This window comes from Uloborus diversus, chromosome 9 (assembly GCF_026930045.1).
Source record: "Uloborus diversus isolate 005 chromosome 9, Udiv.v.3.1, whole genome shotgun sequence".
NCBI lineage: Eukaryota > Metazoa > Arthropoda > Arachnida > Araneae > Uloboridae > Uloborus > Uloborus diversus.
In genome coordinates, this window is record NC_072739.1 from 119593087 (window position 1) to 119616480 (window position 23394).

Sequence of the window (23394 nt, forward strand, 5' to 3'; positions counted from 1 at the left end):
GGGACTACGAGCAAAGTACCTTGCCTCCGGACACACACAGAAAATATTAACAACACAAGAGGAAGAAATGGCACCCAGCGCACCGGCGGGTATCGAACCCACGACCTCCGGCTTAGTAGACGAAGCTTCTACCAAACGGAGGCCCCATGAAAAAAAAATATGAAGACCTTTCAATTTTTAAATTTTACTTGTTAGCTGCTACTGCTTGCATATGCAAATCATATTTTTGACACTCAACATATTTAGTAGAAAAATAGTGAAAATTCAGAAACAAAATCTATGTGAGGAAAAAATATACATTAATTTTTAATTCTTTGAGTTTTTCAAATCATTTTCAACACAATATTTTAATAATTACTTTTAACTTTTTACCTGCACAACTCAGTTAACTACGTCACTGGTGTTTACACTGAAGACTTTATAAAGCTATCGCAGAACCTAGTTATTGCGCAGTGCCTCAATAACTAGTAGTCGCTATGTGGGCTATAGTGACCGCAACGGGATTTCTTAATTTAATCATACTAACACATTTTAGTACTGGAGCATCAGGTAAGTCCAATTTTTTAAATTCAGTTTTGAAAAACGTATTAGCAAAATACTTATTTTTAAAAAAAATGTCAAAATAACAGTAATTTGGTGTTTAATGCACTAATTCATGTACTTATCACAGTATATCTTCGCGATTTTGAAATTTAACCGGCGAGGGGGGGGGGGCTTACACCCCAGAAAAATTAAACTTTTGCATTTTAAAGTTTTATGTTTACTTGCAGAGCTTTATATGTATGCCACCTTCGGAACTGCTTATATTTAATAAAATGAATCCAAAAATCATTGGAGATGAAGCCACTAATTTCGTAAATTTTGTGGAGTACATGTTAAAAACACTGAGGTTACATACACATCGCCTCAAAAATTAAGTTGCTAAAAAAACCGGATTTTCCAGTTCAAAATGGGAAATGAAATATTAAAATAATTTTTAAAAATATGGATACAAGAATATTTTTTTTTGGTGAGGCACCTGAAATTGAAAAGCACATCCCCCGCATGCAATTTTTTAGAACCAAGTTTTAACTTTTTTTTCTGGATCCCTTAGGGCAAGTTAATCTAATTATAAGTACATGAATATCATACACTAAAACGCTTTGAATGTGGACTTGAAATATCGTTACCACTTCAAGCCTTTTAAATACTAAACTCTGTATAATTTAAAGAAGTTTCAGTTTAGTTCTTAAAGCTATGATCTAGTTAAGATAGCATTTTGGTACTACATGCAGTTTTCTTTAATATTCTGGGTATGCCAGGGAACTACCATGTGCTTTTTTTCATTTTGTATTTCTTATACGCTGAAAAAAAATCCAGTGATTGACAATTAGTTTGCTGGATTGAAATGACTCCTCAAGTTAAGTGTAGTGGACGTAGGTTTAAACCATTTTTATTTTTCAATGTTAATTACTGGTTTTATCGAAGGAAAATTAATTGCCGAATCGCGATATTTTGTTTCGCCGATTTCGAAAGCAGCGAGTTAAACGTATTCTGCTGCTCTGGTCTCTGACTACAATATTACTTCTTTAGCCAAAAAAAGCCTTTATTATAACATCCTTCGTGTTCTTTTAAAGAACTGTAAAGTCTTTGCGATGTAGAAAAGTTAGTTTAAAATGATAAATGAGAAAATTGATTGCTAAACTACGGTAAAAGTATTAATTCTTTTGATATACTTTAATTTGTCTATAGCTTTAAAGCTAATGAAATGCGTACGTATTGCAGTGATTAATGTCCTGAACCTATTTCAGTTTTCTTCAGTTAAATTTCATTTGGTTTTAGTGAAAACTAAGGCGAACATGGTTTTCGTAATTTTAAGTTCTTATGAAACAGATAGCAAAGTTGGTGCTGGTATTCTTCAATCCGGGAAAAGTAATGATCCTAGCAGCACAACAATTTTTTAATTAGATTTCCTCGCCATTTCCACGGAAGTTATACCATTGTTGCTGTACTAAATAGTTTGGCTTCCCCAATGGGAAGTAGTTTCGTCCTGACTTATTGTAATGTAACCTTTAATCTGTGTACCGATTTTGTTATGCCCTCCAGAGCTCCAAATATTTTATATACAGTAAAACCTGTAAAGTTGTCCAGCCTTGTAAGTTGACCACCTACCTAAATTGACCGCTATTGTCAGGTAGAGAAATAGTCCTGGGTCATAAATATCTACCTCTAAGTTGAGCACTTCTCTGAGTTCGTGAAACCTGTGTAAGTTGACCACATGCGGTGCATGACATTAGTGGTTAACTTAGACAAGTGGTCAACTTATGGATGTTGATATTTATGATCCACAACTATTTCTGTACCTGACACTAGCAGGCAATTTAGATAGGTGGTCAACTTACAAGGGTGGACAACTGTACACATTTTACTGTAACTATTTAAGTCATGCACCGAAGGTGGTCAACTTATACAAGTTTCACTGTATAATCTGTTTTATTGCACTATCGCGTTAGTCTTTTCCATGAATATTACCTTTTTGTCAGAACTAACATGGTTGGATTTAACCTGCAAAGGTTAAAAGAATATAATAAATATGAAAGTTAAAGGCCAAATTGAAAAATATCTGTACTTTGCAACAACCAATTTCAGATTACGAACAATTTAGCTCGATAGGAATCTTGATACAAAGCTGTAAACTTTTCATTGAAGGAACCAATGTTATGCAGCGTCTATAATATAAGTTTGTATTATAGACAAGTCTATAATACATGTCTTAAAGATTCATAAAAATGATCTTGGGTATTTTCATTTAGAGCTAACACAACCAATGTCACTCTTACTGTAACTATAATTAAAACTAATAAAATTTTTTGTACATTCCTAATGTAGTACGAAAATTTCTTTAAGTGTTAAAAACTTAACAATGCTCCGTCTTTAAAGCAAGAAGTTCTGAGGAATTGGAGGCTGTAGAAATTGAATTTTTGCTGCTGGTGCATCTATATTTTTTATAGGTGTCGAAATGGAGTGAATTAGAGAAAATATTTCTTTTTAACACAACTCTTGATTATAAAAACTGACTGAAATTTATCTTCAGATTTGAGAAATGTTGTTCGAATTTATGCTTTTTATGTAAAACTAGTGTTACCCCGCACGACTTTGCCCGTAGTTGAAAATTAAAAGGTCATTCGGTTCGCCTGTATATTTACAAATAATGGATGAAGAATTTCTCGTCAATTGGCTATGTTCATTCGCTCTCCCATTCCACGTCATGATAATTTCGTAATTTACTCGTCCATCTTACGATGATTTTGCTCCGGAGAATGTTCTTAAAATTGGAATAGAAAAAGAATAAAATCGAATTTTCGAAAAATCGCTTCAAGGTGCACACTCCCATGCTACAAACTAACTTTGTGGCAAATTTCATGGAAAATCGGCCGAACGGTCTAGGCGCTATGCGCGTCACCGAGATCCAGACATCCTCCAGACAGACTTTGAGTTTTATTATTAATCAAGATTATGACAATCGCTTGGAAGTAACCACCTAATGATATTGCATACGTAGAGAACGCTGTCGCAATTCAAGCAGTTTTAAAACTAGGGAAAACTAAGTTCTTCTGTAGATGCAGTTGTTTCAGTTGACACGTTAGTTAGGAACATTTTGATTTAATTGTGTTCATAATGTTCTTGAAACCTAGTTTCTCTTCGATTTGAAATCTTAGCTTTTTAACTTTAGCCACTGTTCTGCTTGGTCTGCGGGGAATACTATGGAAGAAGCCAAAACTAAATTTAAAACTTTATTAAGCTACTGAAAAACATTCGCTTTAATACATTTTTAACTTGAAACTGTATGTATCAAATAAATCTAGTCTAAAAAATGTCGGATATTGAATTATTTTCAGGTTCAAATTTGACACCTAAACGTAAGTTATAAGCTTACTTTTTTGATTGTATCAATATGTTTAGATTCTGTATCTAAACTGCTTGAAATTTCGAGAGAATTGGAAAAAATACTTTCTAATGTCTGTTAATTTAATAGTAAGTACTATATCTTCTAAAACGTAAATTTAGATTGATAATTAAACTTTTTCAACGGAATTCAGTGAATTTTTATTCATGAAGCTGGATTTAATGCTTTTAATTTTTACCAAGATAGGATAGTCAAAGGACTTCTTTCTAAAAATATATCACGCTGACTTTCAAATGCATTGACACATTAGGTTCGACTCAATATGAAAATTTTGTTGTCAAGAACATTAACTTCCCAGCAATAAATTTCCGAATTTATAGATTTCGGTCCAGGTGATTATTTGAGTTAATTTGCTTAGATTTTAAAAATTCCAAAACTTGTCAAGTCAGTCTTTCTCATGAGTGTTAACTTTATAAAACCTTCGGTAATTTATGTTCTAAGAATTATTTTCCGTCACTCTTTTCTGTTACTACGATAAAAAAAATCTTGCACATAAAAAATACTTAATTCCTTGGGGTAACACTCAAAAGTTGCACTTAAGACCACTAACTGCATTGAAATTTTAAAATGTTAGATGAGCAGATCAGTAATCAACTTCAGTTGTGTTTAAGTAACAAATATTGCTTTTTATTTTATGTACCCTTTCAAGCAGCTCAGCTTTTTTATTTTTTGTACATAAAAGAAAGTTTATGCAAAGTTTTTAGTCAGGATAAGGAAATTTACATTACTATCTAACTAAAGTAACAGAAAAGGCTTACTAATTTACAACAATGAAAAAAGGCATTGAATGCAATGAATTTAATGTGAAACAATGCCTCACTACATGTTTATGCAATGTCAAAATTTTTTCAAAGTTAAATTGAACGGAAAAAGTCGGGACACCAAACTGTCAAGTTTTGAAAATCACCCACCAAACCGATTGGAAACATTTGGACTATTTTTGTTGCTAATTATTTTAAAACTATTTTTCTTTCAACAGTAAAGGGTTGAATCCACCTAGACAACCTTAGTTTAAATGAAATTCTAAAAGTATTTACTTTAAAAGAGTTTCCTGTAGTAACTAGTCTTTGTATTGGAATGCAAAGCCATTTTCTTCTGTTATTTCTGATTTCAGTTTTTACTGACACATTTAAAGCAAAAGCTTTTTTATAACCACAATCCTTAAGAAATTTTCGTACCCAAAGCAGCTGGTTCTTTCTAATTCAAATTTTTATACCTAAATTTCCTTTTTACAATCCCATTTTTAGCTTTAAATTCAGGGTCTGAAAGTTTTAGGAAAATTTTACAAGATCTTGTATTTCTGGAACAAAGATTCACATTTAAGTAAATACAACTTCTGTGAATTCAATGTGTAGTTTTAAAGAGCAATATTGTAAACAGTTAAAGTTTAAAGTTAAATATCAGTTAAAATTTAAGTAGCCTTAATAAATAATGTTTAAAAAATTCATGTACTACTGGTACCTCTTTAAGAGAATTAAACGGCTAAATTTTTTTATATTTGCTCGCAAAGGAATTTTAATAAAACCGAATTGACGAGTCAAAAAAATTGGGATATCAAAGAGCTGAGTTTTTGGAGTAATAGCTTAAATTCCAAAGGAGTTTTCTTATGTTCAAGAACTAAATTAAAATTCAATTCTTAGGTTTTAATTTCAATATGCTGCTTTGATGTCACCTCCTCAGAGCAACAGTAAGACATCTAATCCGAGTAATAACACTAAGTTATCCTATGTACTGTTGCTCTGAGGCGACGATGTAGCACACAAGAAAAATGTATGAACATACAATATCGTTAAGTGTTTAATCCGGCAATTATCATTGTGCTCGAATTTTTAAACGTGGATTTTTTACAGGAATAAATACAGATGGTTCTCTCCAGAACAACAAAGTAAACATTTCAAATAATCTTGATTACATATTTCTTCGACGTTTGATTTGAAAGTAATTTTGTTTGTAGTTGATGCGTCTTCAAACACTTGAGATGGACAATGTTATTTTTTTAGTGATCCTCTCATCAGAAGAGTGTTCGTTTTTTAATCGGTTCATTAAAATCATTCATTCAAACATTTTCGTCAATTTAAAAATGATACAGCAGATCGCTCTGCAAGACATATTCACGTATAGTCGAAATGTTTCATTGGATCAGTAATATCCTTTTGTGAAAAAAAGTTTAAAAGGCTTATTTAGATAATTTTAAAGATTTAATTAAATGTTTTTTAGATGTATGAAAAAATTGTATGTCAATAGACCACATAGCGAAAAAAATAGTAATCAATATATCGGTAGCTCTGCAGGGGTAACTAATAATTTAATCTTTAAAAAATCTTTCCAAAATTATCCCTTAGCGCTCATGGGAAAGCACTAAACGCAACACGTATTAAAAGTGGGGAGAGGGAAATGGACATAAATAATTCTTATCCAAGTACTTTAAGAGTTGGTACTGCATTAACGTAATGTTAAAATTGCTAAACTTTATGTACTTTTTTATCAAAGTTTAAATGGTAAAAACTTACAATTTTAAGTGACTTCAAGAGATATTAAAGTCTACTAAAGTGAAATTTTAAGGCAATTCGGTTTATTTCATAATCAAGTCGTAACCAGTTTTTAAGTCTTTCTAAATAAAACGATTTTTTGACCATAAAAATAGCTGTTTTAGGAAAATGTAGTCCTAAAGCAAAAATTTCACTTTAGTATGATTATGAACATATAAATAAAATGTGATTAAAATTTTCAAGTAATATATAAAGTCCTTTTCTAGAAAAAGCAACACGCGTTTTTAAAATTGAGCATTTGAGAAAATAGTGTTTTAATGTAAAATTATACGTGCATTTTAATACATTCCGTGCCCATTAATATTTAATTTACTTTTAGTTTGCATGGTACCATGAATTTGGTCGCTCTTGATTTGAACATGGTTCATTTCACAGTATATTGTCAATGTAGACATGAAATTTTTTTGGCCATAAAATTTTAATTTACTGTGAACACGAAATTTTATTCAGAGTTAGTCCTACCAACATATAAACTCAAAATCAAGCAATGAGTGCATTTTCTATTTTCGATCAGTAAATTAAATAGTAATGGTATGAAAAGTGCCATGTTGTGGACTCAACATACAAACAATACTGTGAAATGGCGTAAAAACTGAAATTATTATTCTGTAAGGTCTTAAGGGACAAACTACTTAAGAATACAACAGTAGAGAAATCAATTGAAACCTCATTAATATTCTTTTGTGTCAAATACATAAAACAAGTGCCAAAGCGTTCTGTACTTTTCAAAACTAGTGTAAAATTCTACGCAGTGAGTCTTTGAATTTAGCTGTGAACTCCTAAATGCTTGCTTCAAAGTTTTGGTCATTCGAAGTCATGTGACTTAATTTGTTCAGTTTATGAACACATAAGTTTTAGTGTTTTTTTTTTGTTTTTCAAAGTAACAGCTAGATTATTACTGAGCTTGTAAATGGTTTTCTCCACTAAATCCGGAATTCACTAAATTTCCAGATTGCCCCAACAACTGGTTCAACTGCGGGAATGGAAAATGCATAGCAAATATGTGGCTGTGCGATAAAGACAATGACTGCGGGAACTTAAAAGATGAAGAAAATTGTGGTAAGCATCTTGATTTACTCTACACGATTTCTACATTATCTTGATGCAGGGAAGTGTCTAATGTTCCGTTCTCAAATCCAGTCAACATTGAATCTTTGTTGAATTCATCACGAAGGTACTTTAAATTTTAAAAATTTTAGTCTTGGACATCAAAATGTTTAAAGTCTAAGTGAAGTTCACAGTGGCATAAAATTACTAATTTCTACACGCATGAATTTCCCTATCTCAATTCCTGCTAAGCTAGAATTTAAAGTCTACCCCAGATGAAGCTTTTCATGTGCTAATTAGAACAAGAATATTTAGTTTTTAAATATTTAGAAGAGTTATTGTCCTTTAATTGTTCAGTTTGTACTGACATAAACGTTGTTTGAAGTAGGCTGTTGAAGTTGCTTTTTAGTGTCTTGCCAAAATCAGCGATGCAAGGCAGCCAGGACGAGGGGTTTTAAAAGGGACTGAAAATTGAGCAATAAATTTTGAAGAGCCCCTTCAAAGGTTTTGATAGAAAGATTTCTTGCTGTTGGAGGTACCACTGATATTTCAGATATTACTTAAAGTAGATTTTTAGGCGTGGCTGGATTTTCCCTAGTATTCATGGATTTACCGAGATAAAAGTTTCCGAATCTTTCCTTTTCAAGTGTTCAGTCTTGTAAAGTGCCATTAGAAATGTCTCCTATTTCTAAACTAAGTCACTGGAAAACGTGTAGCCAAATTTTAAAGAATTATAAAGAATCACAGAAACGTATGGACTCGATCCCAATGCTGTACGCGTTGCATGCACAGAAAGTAAGAAACGAATGGATATACAGAACGGGCCACAAAAGAGAAAATTAAAATTTTACACAACACTTTAGTCTAAACCGTTTTCGTTTAAAACGGATATTGAAATTTTCAGTATACAGCTGTGTTACAGGTGTCGCAATGACGACGTAACGACGCGACGCACAGTGGAGTATTTGACTGAAAATCCTGGCCAAAATTAAAAATTTACCCGATTTTTTAACAGACTTCAAAAAGGAGACAGTTATCAGTTCATACCGTTTTTTTTTTGTTTGTTCACTTACAGCCTCTCACCTAGTGAACCGATTTTGATGATTCTTTTTTAATGGATAGGGGATGGCTCAACTTAGGTCCCATTACTTTGTTTGACCATATTTTTCCTTTAGAAAATAAGTTATGGGCAAAAAACCATAAATTTAATGCAATTTCCCTATTAAATGATTAAATTTAAAACCCATTATGAAAGTTTGGTACCATACGACAGGAACATTAATAGTAATCGTAATGATAATTTTGAATGAAGGCTTCTATGAAGCAAGCATAAAGTTTCTTCAGGGGGATATTTCGATAATAATCGGGAATCTGGCGCTGTCGTCTCATTTTTGGCGTAAATTTATTTTGGTAACCTTGCTGATTTATAGTAACAATATGTGAATTATCGAAATCTTCCCTTCAGTGCTATTGCTCCATAGTGGGGGTAAACCTAACCTGGAAGCGAGATGATGCAGTGATTAGGATCTGCTTAGCCTTTGCAATGCTACCATTAGGTTTGCCTCAACTACAGTAGTATTTTTTCGTTATCTATGTCAGTAACAAATGATGGGGGCTAAGTAAGAAAATACAGAATTGCATCATGAGCAACTTAAGTGCTGTGAAATGTAAATTAATTATTAAAAACGTAATACTTAATTATAACCATTTAAATTAACTACACATAAATTCCAAAGAGGAACAAAGATAAGTTTTTAGTGCCAATCGCTTAAAGTTTAACGCGTGTTTAGTTTTTTTAGTATGGAGCATTTTTATGAAAAATATGGTGAAGTTTCGTGATGGTAACTTCTTACTATTTCTGAAATGCCTACATTTACACTAAAAAGAATGAAATAAAAAAATTTTGAAAAAAAATAGAACCGACTTCAAAATTGCTCTAAAAAGTGAAAAATAATTTTATTCTTTAAACACCATCGATAATGCTTTTAAACATAATTTTTGAAGTTGGCGCAAAAACGATAGATAAAATCATTCACAGCCATAACTCAACTACAACTATAAATTTAACCAGGCCCAGTTTCTTCACTATCACAAAGTATGCATTGATGACAACATATTTGAATAAGATATAAATGTTTAGTTCGTAACTTCGGATGCTTTTCTGAAAAATATGAACGAAGCATGGTTACACTGGATTTTAAGTTTTGTTTTTGCGCCAACTTCAAAAATTATGTTTAAAAGCATTATCGATGGTGTTTAAAGAATAAAATTTTTCACTTTTTAGAGCAAATTTGAAGTCAGTTCTATTTTTTAAAAATTTTTATGAAAATTTATTCTATGATAATTGACTAACTGGTGCAGCGATCGGCACCCGTTTTGGAAATTTGAGTTTACAATTGCCCATAGCCTCGGTAAAAGATGAGATTTCTACAAAAATTTTCGCTTTTTAAGTTTCAGCTTAATTATTACGTTTCAATGTAGATGTTATTGTGGCTTTATAAAAGAATGGAATTGAACCAAACCAATTTTACGGGATAAGAAAAATGTCAGGGCTCTGTGCTAATTATAAATCAAAGTAAATATTTTTCTTTTTGTGGAAAAAATAAAGAACTTGGTACGTGAGATTTTTAAAGGCTTTTCGCCTTAATTCACAACTAGAGAGCTTTTTAAATGAGTGTCGAGCTTGGTCGGGCTGTTTTGAAAGTTGCATCGTATTTGGCAAAGTCTAGTGTTAATTTCAGCAAAAAACCTTCAGTCTACAACTGCCCTTTTTTAAATGTTTTAAAAAGTGCATAATCCGATCGTTTTGTGACAAGTCATGATTTTACACTGAATTTACCTACAAAGATTTAATACATTTGTAAAGTTATCATAAGTACTACTAGATGCTAATATCGACATATTTGAGCGCACAAACAAATACTAAAATTTACGACACTAGTTTCAGGGTTACGAGAAACCGCTTCATAAAGCTTGTATAAAGATGTAAGCTATGGAATGAGAATCATCCAATTTCGAAACGGTTACCTTTATGCATCGCTAAATTCATTGCACCACTAAAACGTGTGCGTTCAATTATGTTAATTTTCTCATGTACGTTAATGAGTTAATAAATTATTTTGTGATCTCGCTAAGAAAATTTGCTAAAAATCGAGATTTTAGGTAAAATAAATATTTATCCCACCAAAAAATTCTGTAAAAAACTAGCCAAGTCTCGATGGAGCTGCTTGTTTATCTCTAAAAAGTAATGAAATCTGGACAAAGTCATGACAAGTCTAAGTTTCCTTACTGCGATTTCTTAATTATAGTTAATGTTGTGTGACTTGGCCGTTAAAGGGTACACAAGGGTACAAAACCAGGTGCTCCATGACACCATTGCAACAATCTTTCGCCAAAACCGCTACCCATTGACGATGGAAAATTGCCACTTGGAAAACGTGTAAACAAAATTGACTTGTACCCACTAACGTATAAAGAATGTTTAACGGCCAAGTCATACAACATTAACTATAATAAAGAAATCGCAGCAAGGAACCTTAGACTTGTAATGACTTGGTCTAGATTTCATTACTTTTTAGAGATAAACAAGCAGCTTCATCGAGACTTGACTAGTTTTTTACAGAATGTTTTTGGTGGGATTTCACTTTTTGTAGAAACATTTATTTTGTGTAAAGTTAGAGTAAACTAAAGTTAGGCTAGATTAAATTAGATGTGTCCCACTACGCTGGACTTCTGCAATGAGTCTATTTTTTATGTACCAACAGTAGAAGGGAGCCTTACCATATCTCTAATACAGCTGAGGGTTCTGCATTAGATACTTCAGACTTTCGATTTTTGACTTCAAATGAAGCGGCCCACTAAGTTGAATTTTTTTTCTAAAGGCGGTATATCGATCTCTAATAGTTTGGTTGGGTTCCTGTGTTTTCTAATCAGGGTCATTCCAGATCTTCGATTAACCTAGTTTTTATAGTTTTTCCTTTGTGGCCATTAAACCCCAACTCTGTACCAAATTTCACTTCTCAGAGTTTATGGGAAGTACTAGTTCTATTTTGATGATCATGATAAAGTGTCATAAATGCGAAACTTTGCTTTCGCTTAACTTCGGAACTAAATGACCTACAAACTTCAAATTTTGAATTTTAAGTATGTGATTTTAGCTTACTGGATGACGAAAATTTCTGTGTTCTGGTCTCATCCAGAGGTTCTCAAATAGGGGCCTGAAAATGCGGCGAAATGGTTCCAGTAAAGGATGGTACGGCAGTGTTTGCTTCGCGCTGGACTTGGCGGGGGCACTGCCGTGCCCCCTGATTTTTTCAGATCATTGCTACAAATGTGCCGGGGGAGGGGTGTCGTCTCCCCCTTATACGTAGTATAAGGGGGAAAAAGATGCCCCTCCCACACACTCGCTAGCGTTAGGAGGAAATTGTAATAGTCTCCTAACGCTAGCGAGCTATCCACATTTAAGATATTTTACCTACTCATTGTAAACTTGGAACTCAAATTTCATATAACTTCAAGTTTTTGTTCGTACAATTTTTAGCGGGACACATCACGCTATGTAAAACTAAGGATCGTACCCAAGGTACGGGTGCAATATATACAATGAAAAAAAAACTTTTGAATATCCATTTTCGAGTGTTTTTATAGTTATAACATCCTAGTTCATTTATTCTTTTTTTACAAAAAAAGATTCTTTATATTTCCGAATCCCTTGTCTTCAATTCTTTTTGTGCATGATTTACTCAGGGTTTTAATGATTGAAACAAAACTAAAAGAATAAAATTGATTTATTTTTTGGTTTCAAATTAGTGTTTTGTACAGAATGCTAGGATTTTTTAACCGCTTTTTCCCTAGAACAGTGCACTTAATTACATATCTTCAAAGGAAAACAATCATTCGCATCAAACATGTTTACTTATCACTTGTCGAAGCATTATTGGCAAGCAGCCAACTGTGGCATCCATTTCGAATCGAGTGAAAATTATAAAAAATTCAAAATGAAATGGTGAAACGTGATGTTTTTAGCACCACCTATCTGGTAATATTTAAATTGTTGTAGCACATGTTGGCTACTCCGGTGAAGAAATTGATCTCTGAAGATCAAAGCAGAAGATAAAAGAAATTTCGGCTATTGATACTCATTGTAATTTGAAGTCGAATTACTTTTATGAAACGGTAGTTTTTATAATTATCGAAAATATTCAATGCAGAATATTTAAGCTTACTTTTATTTAAAATGTCGGTCAAAGTGAAATAGTTCATTCGTTTACATATTTAGTTATTTATTAAATATCTTGTACATTCAGTTGCTAATTAAGTTACACTCCTGCTTTTGAAAGCTTCGTTTATTAATTCACATTTTCTTTTAATTCTCGTATTTTAATAAATTAATTCATTTATTAGTTTTAAAATCCATATTTCTTTTAGTTATGCGTTCAAAAATAAATCAAATCAAATTTTTAATCAAATCAAATTTAATCAAATTTTTAATCGGAAGATATTTCATTAGAAAATTTTATTTTTTTACTTTGCCCCATCAAAGTGGAATATTTTCCTTTTTTTTTGAATGCACAAATTTACTGCCAAAAATAAAATTTTCTTTCAGTATAGCAGTTTGTTCATTTTGAAAGAAGTTATCTTAACTATTTCAGTCTCGCATCCCCCAAATTGTCGGTCCTTTCAAAATTCGGTTTCATATTCGCATACCACCCTGTGCATAAGAATACACCAACTATATATACAGAACTCTTTGATTTCGTCTCTTGTTTCAGAAGGCGGGGTCCACCCTGAAAAATGCTTGAGCAGCCAGTTTCAGTGTTCGAGGAACGGTCACTGCATTCCTGAATCCTGGCGCTGCGACGGTGAACACGACTGCGAAGACAGTTCCGATGAAAAAGATTGCAGTAAGTGTTTCATGTTGATATGAATTAAAGAATCATAGTCTGGCTCTGGTAATTCCAACTCTGGATTATGTATTAAGCCAGAGTTTCTGAGCCTTATATCTATCTTCACAAAATATTAGGTAGTGAACCGTTGCTTAAATTGCCTTTTAATGTGACCAACTCAGCATTGCATTTAAATGTAACAATTTTTACCTGTGAACGTACTGGTTTCATGGGCGCCCATATGGGTCGAGGGGGGGGGATGGGGGCTCAATCCCTCCCTCTCTTAGAAATTAGAACTGTGCTTTTAGCACTTTCTTTGCAAAAATGTAAACATTTCTCTAGCAATCAATAAGTTATTTAAAATGTCGAATTTTAATAACCAAAGTGTGTACCGAAATTGGTTTCCATGGAGAAAATATCCTGGTAAATCATGGAAAAAACATCTGAGCGCCCCCCCCTTAAAATTTCGCATATAGGCGCCTATGACTCGCTTAATTTGAGTCCATAGTCTTTTCAACCCAACTGACACAAAACTAAATACACCTGATCAATGTATGTTCTGTACCTCAAAGATTAATTTTATAGTAACATGGCAGGGACAGCTAAAAACCCTTTGTTTTAGGCTTGACTTCATTATTTAAATCAGTCTTTTAGATACAACTGCATTATGTGAATCCTTTATTTTTATAGAATTGGTTTAATTTTTGTTCTGAAAGAACAATTTACCGGGTGATTATAAAAAAACTTTGCCAACATCTGCACTTCTAGCGTCCGTTCTATTTAACCGATCAAGATGATATTTCAAATATAGTTCTTTTGAGATATGCGCTCGAGATTCTGTGAATGGCAACACAGTGGCCCTCGCGGTTAGAGTTACAGTGACAGAAAATCGAAGTTTTCGAATGGCAACGCCTACTTTTTACCATCGCAAAATGTTCAGCACATGCGAAAACCCTAAATAGCGTTGAAACGGTACCGATATGTCCGAAAACCGACGTGTTATACACATACAAACAGTTCTTCAAGGCGCACGGAGGAATAATGCATACGACAGAGACAAGACACTGCTCAATGATAAGAACACATAGAGAAAAAAAATCTTTATTAATTTTAAACATTTTCCACATGAGTGCCATCACAGCCAATTACGTATTGCATGCGGGAGACGGTGGACAATGTCGCTGCACGCAACATGGTACGAGGGATTTTTCCAATCTCACGCCGTATAGAATCCTTTAAGTCCGACAATGTTTGAGGATTGCACAGATAAACTCTGGATTTGAGATAGCCCCAAAACCAGAAATCCATAGGTGTCAGATCTGGGGATCGCGCAGGCCACGGAAAAGGATAATGGCGTGAGATGATGCGATCACCAAAATGCTGATCCAGGAGCCTTTTAACTGACCTCGCTATATGTGGAGGTGCGCCATCTTTCATCCAAACAATGTCATTGAGTGCATTCAGCCGACGCAACTCCGGTAAGACATAATTTTCCAGCATGGCTGCATACCGACGGCCCGTTACAGAACATGTTGCAAGGCCAGTCGGGGTCGTTTCCTCAAAGAAGAACGGACCCAGAACAAATGTAGCTGTAATGCCGCACCACGCAGTCACTTTGGCGTCATATAATGGTACTGGCGCCACAGCATGAGGATTCGTCTCTCCCCAGTGCACACAATTCTTTGTGTTAATGCTGCCATTTAAGGTGAAATGCGCCTCGTCCGTCCACAGTATGCGAAGTGGCCAATCGTTATCCGCATCATATCGTAACAAAAATTCATTTGCGAAGTCCATTGCGAATTCATTTGTTGTGGGTCACCCGGCTCCAACATCTGGACGCACTGGAACCGATAGGGAAACATGTGAAGTACCGAGCGCAAGAGCTTGCGGACCGTTGAGTTCGGAATATCCAACACGCGCGCTATGCCTCTTGCGGTGTCTGTGTGTCCTGTAGTCACTGTATGGTGCACTTCCATGACAACGTCCTCAGAAAAGTTGGCCGTCCGGAGCGCTGTTTGTCACAGGTGCAGCCTGTATCTTCGAATTTCCGCACTAAATCACGCAGAGCTTGCAGAGTACATGGGCCGCGTCGTTGTCGATGATTGCGGCGATACACACGCAAGGCTTCCGCAGCGTTCATCCCATTTTGGTAATAGAGTTTGATCAATTCACCGCGAACTTTCCTCGGAAGACTCATATCGTCAGCATGTGCGAGTTCCCGAATGACGACTTCGCATACCCGCTTGGTATTTTATAGGTTTCCTACGCTGAATATCTGGCGACCGGCGTTCTGTGATTGGTTTCTTGACTCTGTCACATGCAAATTTATTGCGTGCGCCCAGATCGTGTTTTATTGGCCGGTTTTCAGAACTCTTTTGTGTTTGCAGAACACGTCCGTTTTTAGACATCGGTACCGTTTCAACGCTATTTAGGGTTTTCGCATGCGCTGAACATTTTGCGATGGTAAAAAGTAGGCGTTGCCATTCGAAAACTTCGAGTTTCTGTCACTGTAACTGTAACCGCGAGGGCCACTGTGTTGCCATTCACAGAATCTCGAGCACATATCTCAAAAGAACTATATTTGAAATATCATCTTGATCGGTTAAATAGAACGGACGCTAGAAGTGCAGATGTTGGCAAAGTTTTTTTATAATCACCCGGTATTTCCAACTCGCTGGAAGCATTACTTGACTATTTTTCTCAATTGAACCTTGACAGTCTAGAATTAACTAATCGAAACTAAATGTCTAGTTTCAACAAAAATAGAGATGGCAGCCGATTCAAATATAACAGGATAGTTCCTACAACACTAGCATGTCCATAGGCTTGTTGCAGGCTAAAAACATGCGCATTCAGCAAATAGGAGACCCCCCACTTTGGTCAAGTGTCCTAGAGCTAATCCACACTTTCAAGCTTGATGCTGTTGAGGTTATGGTCTGAATGTCTTAGGCTCTTAACTCTGTCTACTGAGATTTTAATTCAAGAAAAAATGTCAATCAGGTCCAATAAAACGAAGAAATGTCCTAACTTGAAATTAAACTATAGGTGAATTGGTGCTCCTACACCTGAAAGCTTTCTCTTAAGAACACTGAAACTAAACAATTTCAATTTTCTGCTAAAGGTTTAGAAACGTTTATAGAGAATTCCCAAAAACAGTTCAGAACGGACATGTGTGGTTCTGATTAGTACCGCCTCAGTTACTGCCTACTTTTTTAATTTATAGTTTCTTTTGCTGTGAAAGACGTAGATAGTACGTCGAAATGATTTCCACCCGTTAAAGACCGATTCGCATTTTTAGGAAACTCTACTACTTGTAGTGGCTTCACATGCAAAGACAATCACTGCATCCCAAAAAGGTGGAGGTGTGATGGCCAGAGAGATTGCCGTGATGGTTCCGATGAAGTAGACTGCCCAAATGGTGAGCATTTTTTCTGATCTTATACCTCGTAACTTTATTTCTGAATAATATACAGGGTCTCCGAAAAGTCCTTGACATTTGTAAAATTTACAGGAAAACAAATTTTACCGATATGCCGTTTGCTTCATAACACCTCAAAGGTTCAAGAATTTTGACATCATAAAAAGAGGGTAAAAACAAAATTATAAGTAATCGCTGTATCGTCACAGTGAGATGTTTCATTTTTAACACGCTTTTATTAGCTTCACTTGTATGTTTGTAACTCTACTTTGGACTAAGAGTTAGTGGTTTATTACTGTTAGTACATTCCACCACTTTATGAGCGTTCGTAGCCGAGCGGTCTAAGGTGCGGGTCTTCGCTGGCGTCCACCTCCGGGAATCATTGGGCTTGCGTTCTAATCTTGTTTAAACAGAAATTAAAGTTATTATTTTGCTACTTAATTTTCGCCCACTTTCTGTGATAGGATTCTTTTAAAATTTGGAATAAAACCTCAGACCCGATGACAATGCAATATCCTATAATAAAATTAATTTAACATAAGTTATTAGTTTATTCTAATTAACACGTTTTTATTAGCTTAACTTGTATGTTTGTGGGTCCAACTTTCCTTTGGACAAATAGCCTGTGGCTTATTAGAATTACTTACAACGTACAAATCAGAGCTGCGAATTGTAACAATGTTTGCTCATGAACTTACCAGAAAGCATTCAAAATGTTTGATGCAAATAATGCAATAGAATACTAAGATACATTCCATTATAAAAATCGAACACTCACAAAGATTTCATTTAAGAGCTACAAGTGTCAGCAATATTTAGTATCTAAACCTTATTTGAAATAAAATAATAGTTAAAAGAACACGCTTTTATAGCAAAATGAACTAAAAAGTTAAAAATAATCTTTGGATGACTAGTATATGAAGTCATTGACCAAACACTTAATTTTACTGTAATAAAGAAAAGCGTGGGGCTGCATTTTTGCATGGATAAAAAGTGGAAGAAATTTAAGACAAATGATAAGAAGCCCCCACGCTTTTTCTATTACATTAAAATGTGTTTGGTCAATTACTTTATATACTTGTCATCCAAAGATAATTCAACTTTTTAGTTCATTTTACTAAAGCGTGTTTTTAGTTTATTTAAACAAAGTATGGCAACGGCCCCAGTAACAGACATTCTTAAGACGTCACTCTCGGGTTAACTCGATTTTCCGAGCCTTTTAATGTATTCAGACTTAAAACTATTTTTCTCTCATGCAACTACATTTCATCTAGCATTTGGCTGCTTCTGGTTGTTCTGAATAAGTCAATTCTATTTTTATTTGCTCAATTTCAAAAAAGGTCCGACCCTCAGTTGTCCACCAGAAAATCAGATACCCAGTAACATAAGATGAAGAAAGGATAAGTTATGGTCAAAATTCACTTTCTCTTCAAAATGTACGATTTCCTTATTTTAGGATCTAAAGCCTTATTTAATTCAAATGAACATGAAACACCGGCAGACCTCGTGGTGGCTGTTCATAACCTTCCACCATTGTCTTGTAAATACCAACTGGCTCAAACTTCACTCTGATAACACTGGATGGTTTCACCGAATTCATGGGTCACAGCAAAATCGGTTTTACCCTTGTCTGTTACTGGTGCCGTTACCCTAATACCTTTCATTACCAGAGTTAAATGTGTTTAGTTTGTGGATATGGAAGGAACTACCATTTAGATCTGGTTCGAGCAGCACACATTGCACTCTAAAAATGAAAGGGAGTGCTTCCTGTTTAAAAAAAAGATTAAACATCTCACGTGACACTTGTGTTTCTTACTCTGACGATACAGATTACTTTTAATTACCCTTTTTTAAGATGTCAAAGTATTTTTGAACCTACGAAGTATTATGGTGCAAACCGCATATTCATTCGGCAACTTGTTGCTTTTCTTCGAATTTTTAAAATGTGCCAATTATCTTCAAACTTCCTGTGTTGGTACCGGAAGGATTGAAGTAACTTACCGTTTATGTGTTAACCTCTTAAAAATGTGAAATGTGGTCTAGGTAAAACTCTGATTATAACTGAACCACGGAGAGATGGCGAATGAACTAGACGGACATAGCTCTTCATTTTCAGATAGGTATGATCAGCGACTGCACAAAATCGGTAAAGGTTTTACTGCTTGCGCATTTTCACCGATCCTACAAAAATAGGATATTCCCTTCTCCCGCCCACTTAATCCGCCATCTCCATGAAAAAACTATTAAGAGTCGGACCTGTAGTGCATCGGTATAGTCAAATGCTAGTATTACGGACATGACCGGAATCAAGTCTCACCCGTAGTTGAAAGCAAAAACGTCAAGCTAGTTGCATCTTGCCTATCGCACTCCTAAAAGAAATGCGGCACAACTCGGGAAAAAAACCGAAAAGATTTTTTGCAATTAAACTATTTTCGTGATTTGATCTCTAATATTACAATACACATAAGCATTATGATGTGATGTTTTAATAGTTTTCTTGTTTAATGCATATTTGAAATTCGAAAATTTAAGTGAATTTTAATGCGTCACTATGGGTTATATTGCTTTTACGCCCCCACGCACCAGTTATGCAAGCTCTCAGAGTTTTGTGGCAGGGCAGATCATAACATTTAGATTTTAAATCAATAGTTACTATGCTTTCCAAAATTGAGTTGGTGTCGCTTTCATTGCCGGGGTGCAATACGTAGTTACATTCCGTAAACGGTGTGCATTTGGTAAAACATAGAACAGATTTTCCAAACCATAGAATGCCTCGAATTCGATCGATCTTGTTTCTTTTGGGGCTCAGGTTATCACGGTGGTCCCGATACTAGGGTTCTGATAAGTTGACCTATGGCCTTGACGATGTTTATTTCTTTTTAGAATTCATTAAAAAGGGGTGCATTGTCCAATTTCAGTTAATGCTTAAGACAACTTGAATTTCTCGGATCTTTCCCTTACAAACCGTTAATTAAAAAAATTAGTAACGGGTAGCAAACAGCTCGTTATGGCTATCTAGAGAAAGTCATTCACGCTTATTAGCAATCATTCTGAATTTGCCGTAACTGAGATGGAGGTCACTGGTAGTCTAATTTTGCACATTAGCAAGGACATGCAAACTACTGATTTGCTAAATTTTTATCAACTAACTAGAAGCCATTGCCTGTTTGATATTTTGATTGTTGAAATGGTAACCCCAACTCCAGTGGATTAACCGTAAAGTCCAGTAGATAGCGTTCATATAGTTGATAATTTTTTAGTTTCTTCCTTCCCCTGAAATTAGTCTTAAAGCTTGACCGCGAAGAGAAGACTGACCTTGAAGCAAGAGTATCATTTGTATCGTCTGTAGTAGGTCGATTGTTATTTTGTAATAGATAGGATCAGCGAGAACTACTTACTTTTAGGTGCTTTCTGGTTGGTTCTACCTATTACAAATGATACAAAATGAGGTTTCGCTTCAGAGTCATCCTCCACCTTTTCTCCGTCCTTCGTTTCGTGGAGAAGCTTTACCAGTAAAACAGTTGTTACCGATAGAGCGATTGTCACAATATAACCCATCATGTTAAACATTACCAAAGCAAATTATCATGCCGTGGCGCGAGTTTCATTGTTCGCGCGTTACTCTATCATCGGCTATTTTATGTATGAGGATTGTGAAGATATCAGCTTTAATGATAGTTTTACTATATTCAGCTCTTATTGCTATTCCTGGCTAGTGATTACTAAAATTTCAAACTTGTCCATTCCACGAAAAACTGTCATTTTGTCCTGCACGTGACGCTTCATAAATTTCATTAAAAATAATACTTTAAAATATTAATGAACGAATTTTTTCTGCTTAAATTACAAACTGACGCGATTTTCTGAGCAAAAAATGTCATTACCCTTTGAAGTTATTACTTTATAATGAAATATATGATCTGTCACGTACGGGACAAAGTCTACTTTTTCTTGGAATGGCCCAAATGCTATTTCTGAATGCCGCCTAACGAGAAGTCCCGAGGCCTGCATGTAACTCTGCCTACTCGAAGCCGATTAAAACTTGACCACGAAAAAAGGGCGGATGACCTTGAAGCAAAAACTTCATTTGTTTATTGTTTTGGGATAGGATTAGCGAGACCATGCTTCTTACTATTCGGTGCTTTCTGGCAAATTCTACCTATTACAAATGTTTTGCTTCAAGGTCATCAGCCTTCTTTTCGTGGTCAAGCTGTACTTGTAGCTTTCTAACCTAATTAGAATTTAAACATAAAATTCCAGTTTCTTGATTCGGATTTTTAATGTTTTGAAAAATTGTTTTTTAACCCTTTGTGTGCCATAGGTTCTAAAGTAGAATATTTTTAGAGTTGGAAAAATGGCACTTTTTATTAACTTTCTAACGTCTCAATAACATCATTAAAAGTTTTAATTTTTAAGTTATTAGTATTCGATGAATTATGAACTTTTATTAAATATATCATGCAATTACCCTTAAAGAGAAGGGAAAATCAGTCATAGTAAAATAAAATAACCAAATTAGGCTTTTGTGAAACAACCTGAGCAGAGTTCTAATAACACATTTGGATTTTCAGCCAAGAAATGTACAGAGTCTCAGTTCATGTGTGGGTCAGGTTCTTGCCTGAATCTGACCCAAGTTTGTGATGGGACTAAAGATTGCCCTGATGCAAGCGATGAAGGAAGTCATTGCGGTGAGTTCTCATGTCTTGAATTGTGAAAATGATTGTTTCAATGCATAGCAGAATTTTTTCCCCCATATTTGCTGGGCCGGTAGAAGTTTTTTTCATCGGTATGCGACGCTGATCAAAAAACGAAATATTTGAAAACATTTGGATACTCGTAAAACCTAAATCGGCATAGAGAAAAGCTTTAAAAATAAGATGCTTATAAAAGAACTACCTGTGTATTTGATCCCAGAAGTCTTCATTAGCTAAAATTTTTTCTGCAAAACTTAGTTTCCAGCTGAGAAATACTCCGCAGACTAAAGAATCTGCAACAAGCGTCGCGGTGTCGCCCTGCTTCTGCTACATGGCCTGAGAGTTGTGTTTGAAGGTTGCAAATATCTCCTGATTAAAAACTGCAAAGTCTTTCAATTAAGATATATACTGATAAGTTGATGTCTAAGTTTACTGCAATGAACTAGTTTTTGAAGTGCCTAATGCATTTGGAATTTGTCGCGTGTGGAATTTTCCAAGTTTTGGAAGTGTTAAGATTAATGTACTCAGTCCTGCGCATTCGTATCGATTTCATAAGCTCTAAATTACCAATTCTAGTTCAGAATTCTAGTAAATCTCTAGTGCAATGAATGTTTCAAGCTTTTTAATCGCTGTTCAAAGATTTGAAGTACTCTAGCTATTTTCTTTCCGTTTTCACATTAGACGGTTTGAAACCCAATGAAATGGAGTTAGCTGCTTTGCAAATATGGGCAATGAATCATCCATAGTTCGGGCAAGCCAAACCTGACAGTACCTCAATGCTGTGATTAAGACCTGCGTAATCTTCACAATGGGTCCAGGTTAGGTTTGCCCCAACTATAATTCAAGAACACATGCGCCATCAATCAACAGAAAGTACTCAAAGTGACACCGGCATCGGAAAAAGAGTTCAAGTATTTGGTTTTCCACACTAAAAGATCATAGCAAAAATTAAAATTTTCAATGCAAAAAGTGCAGTCTTAAAATTTCTCGGAATCCGGGTTTCTCTATTCTATAATTAGGCATACCTCGAACGTGCCTAAAATAGAAGCTTAATGACAGATCCAATTTCTGCTCATACAAAGTTAATTAGGAATGTAGAATACCTGATTACATATATCGGCATGTTTTTAGGTTTGTATCCGTATTTTGTTTTAAGGGGATCCGGGACACAAATTTTGCAATTTTTTTATTACTTGAAAAACTCTTTTCTTTTGCTTAAAAGGACGTTTGAATAGTGTTCCTATCTTTATTAGAACGAAAGATATAATTATTTTTGTTGCATACACCTAACAAATGTGTGTTTTACTTTAAAACTTTCAACGCGTTTTTCTCCATGATGCATTTTTTCCCCAATTTCTTGCATTCAAACTCTTATAAGTCAGAAACCGATGAATATAAAGTAATGAAGTTCGGAGCATATCTTTTTCAAGCAGTTTAATTTTTATTCGGCGAATTAAAAAAACGTTTACTGCAAAAAATAAGATTTTTCAAAAGTGTCTTCGAATTTTTCGAAATTTTTCTTCAAATTTTTTTTCATTGAATCAATATTTTTAAAATCGCCCAAAAAAAATTAAAGCTTAGATATTTTTGCATAATTTTTTGAAAAAATTAAATTGATCAAGAATATTTGTAGTTATAGCAATTTAAAGCAACCCCATTTAAAAAAAAAATTAAATTTAAATAAATTTTTTTTAACCATTAATGCTATGATTTTGCTCATTAAATAAATGTGAATCGGTGCAAAAAATTTCAAAACTCTAAAATATTTAATACAGAAATCTTCGAAATGTATCCCGGACCCCCTTAAGCTTAGTTTTTGCTCTGCTAAGTTACTTTATTCGTTGTGATGGAATTT

At 34.5% G+C, this 23394-nt stretch overlaps 1 protein-coding gene across 1 annotated transcript in view; it reads left to right on the forward strand.

Annotated features, from left to right (window-relative positions):
- Positions 1-476: 476 nt before the first annotated feature.
- The window catches only part of LOC129230460 (low-density lipoprotein receptor-related protein 2-like), an 80645-nt gene continuing 57727 nt past the window's right edge, over positions 477-23394 (forward strand). The window contains exons 1-5 of the mRNA XM_054864860.1: positions 477-549; positions 7447-7554; positions 13314-13445; positions 16726-16845; positions 21417-21533. Coding sequence (XP_054720835.1) covers positions 477-549; positions 7447-7554; positions 13314-13445; positions 16726-16845; positions 21417-21533 — 550 coding nt within the window. The remainder of the gene's footprint in view (positions 550-7446; positions 7555-13313; positions 13446-16725; positions 16846-21416; positions 21534-23394) is intronic.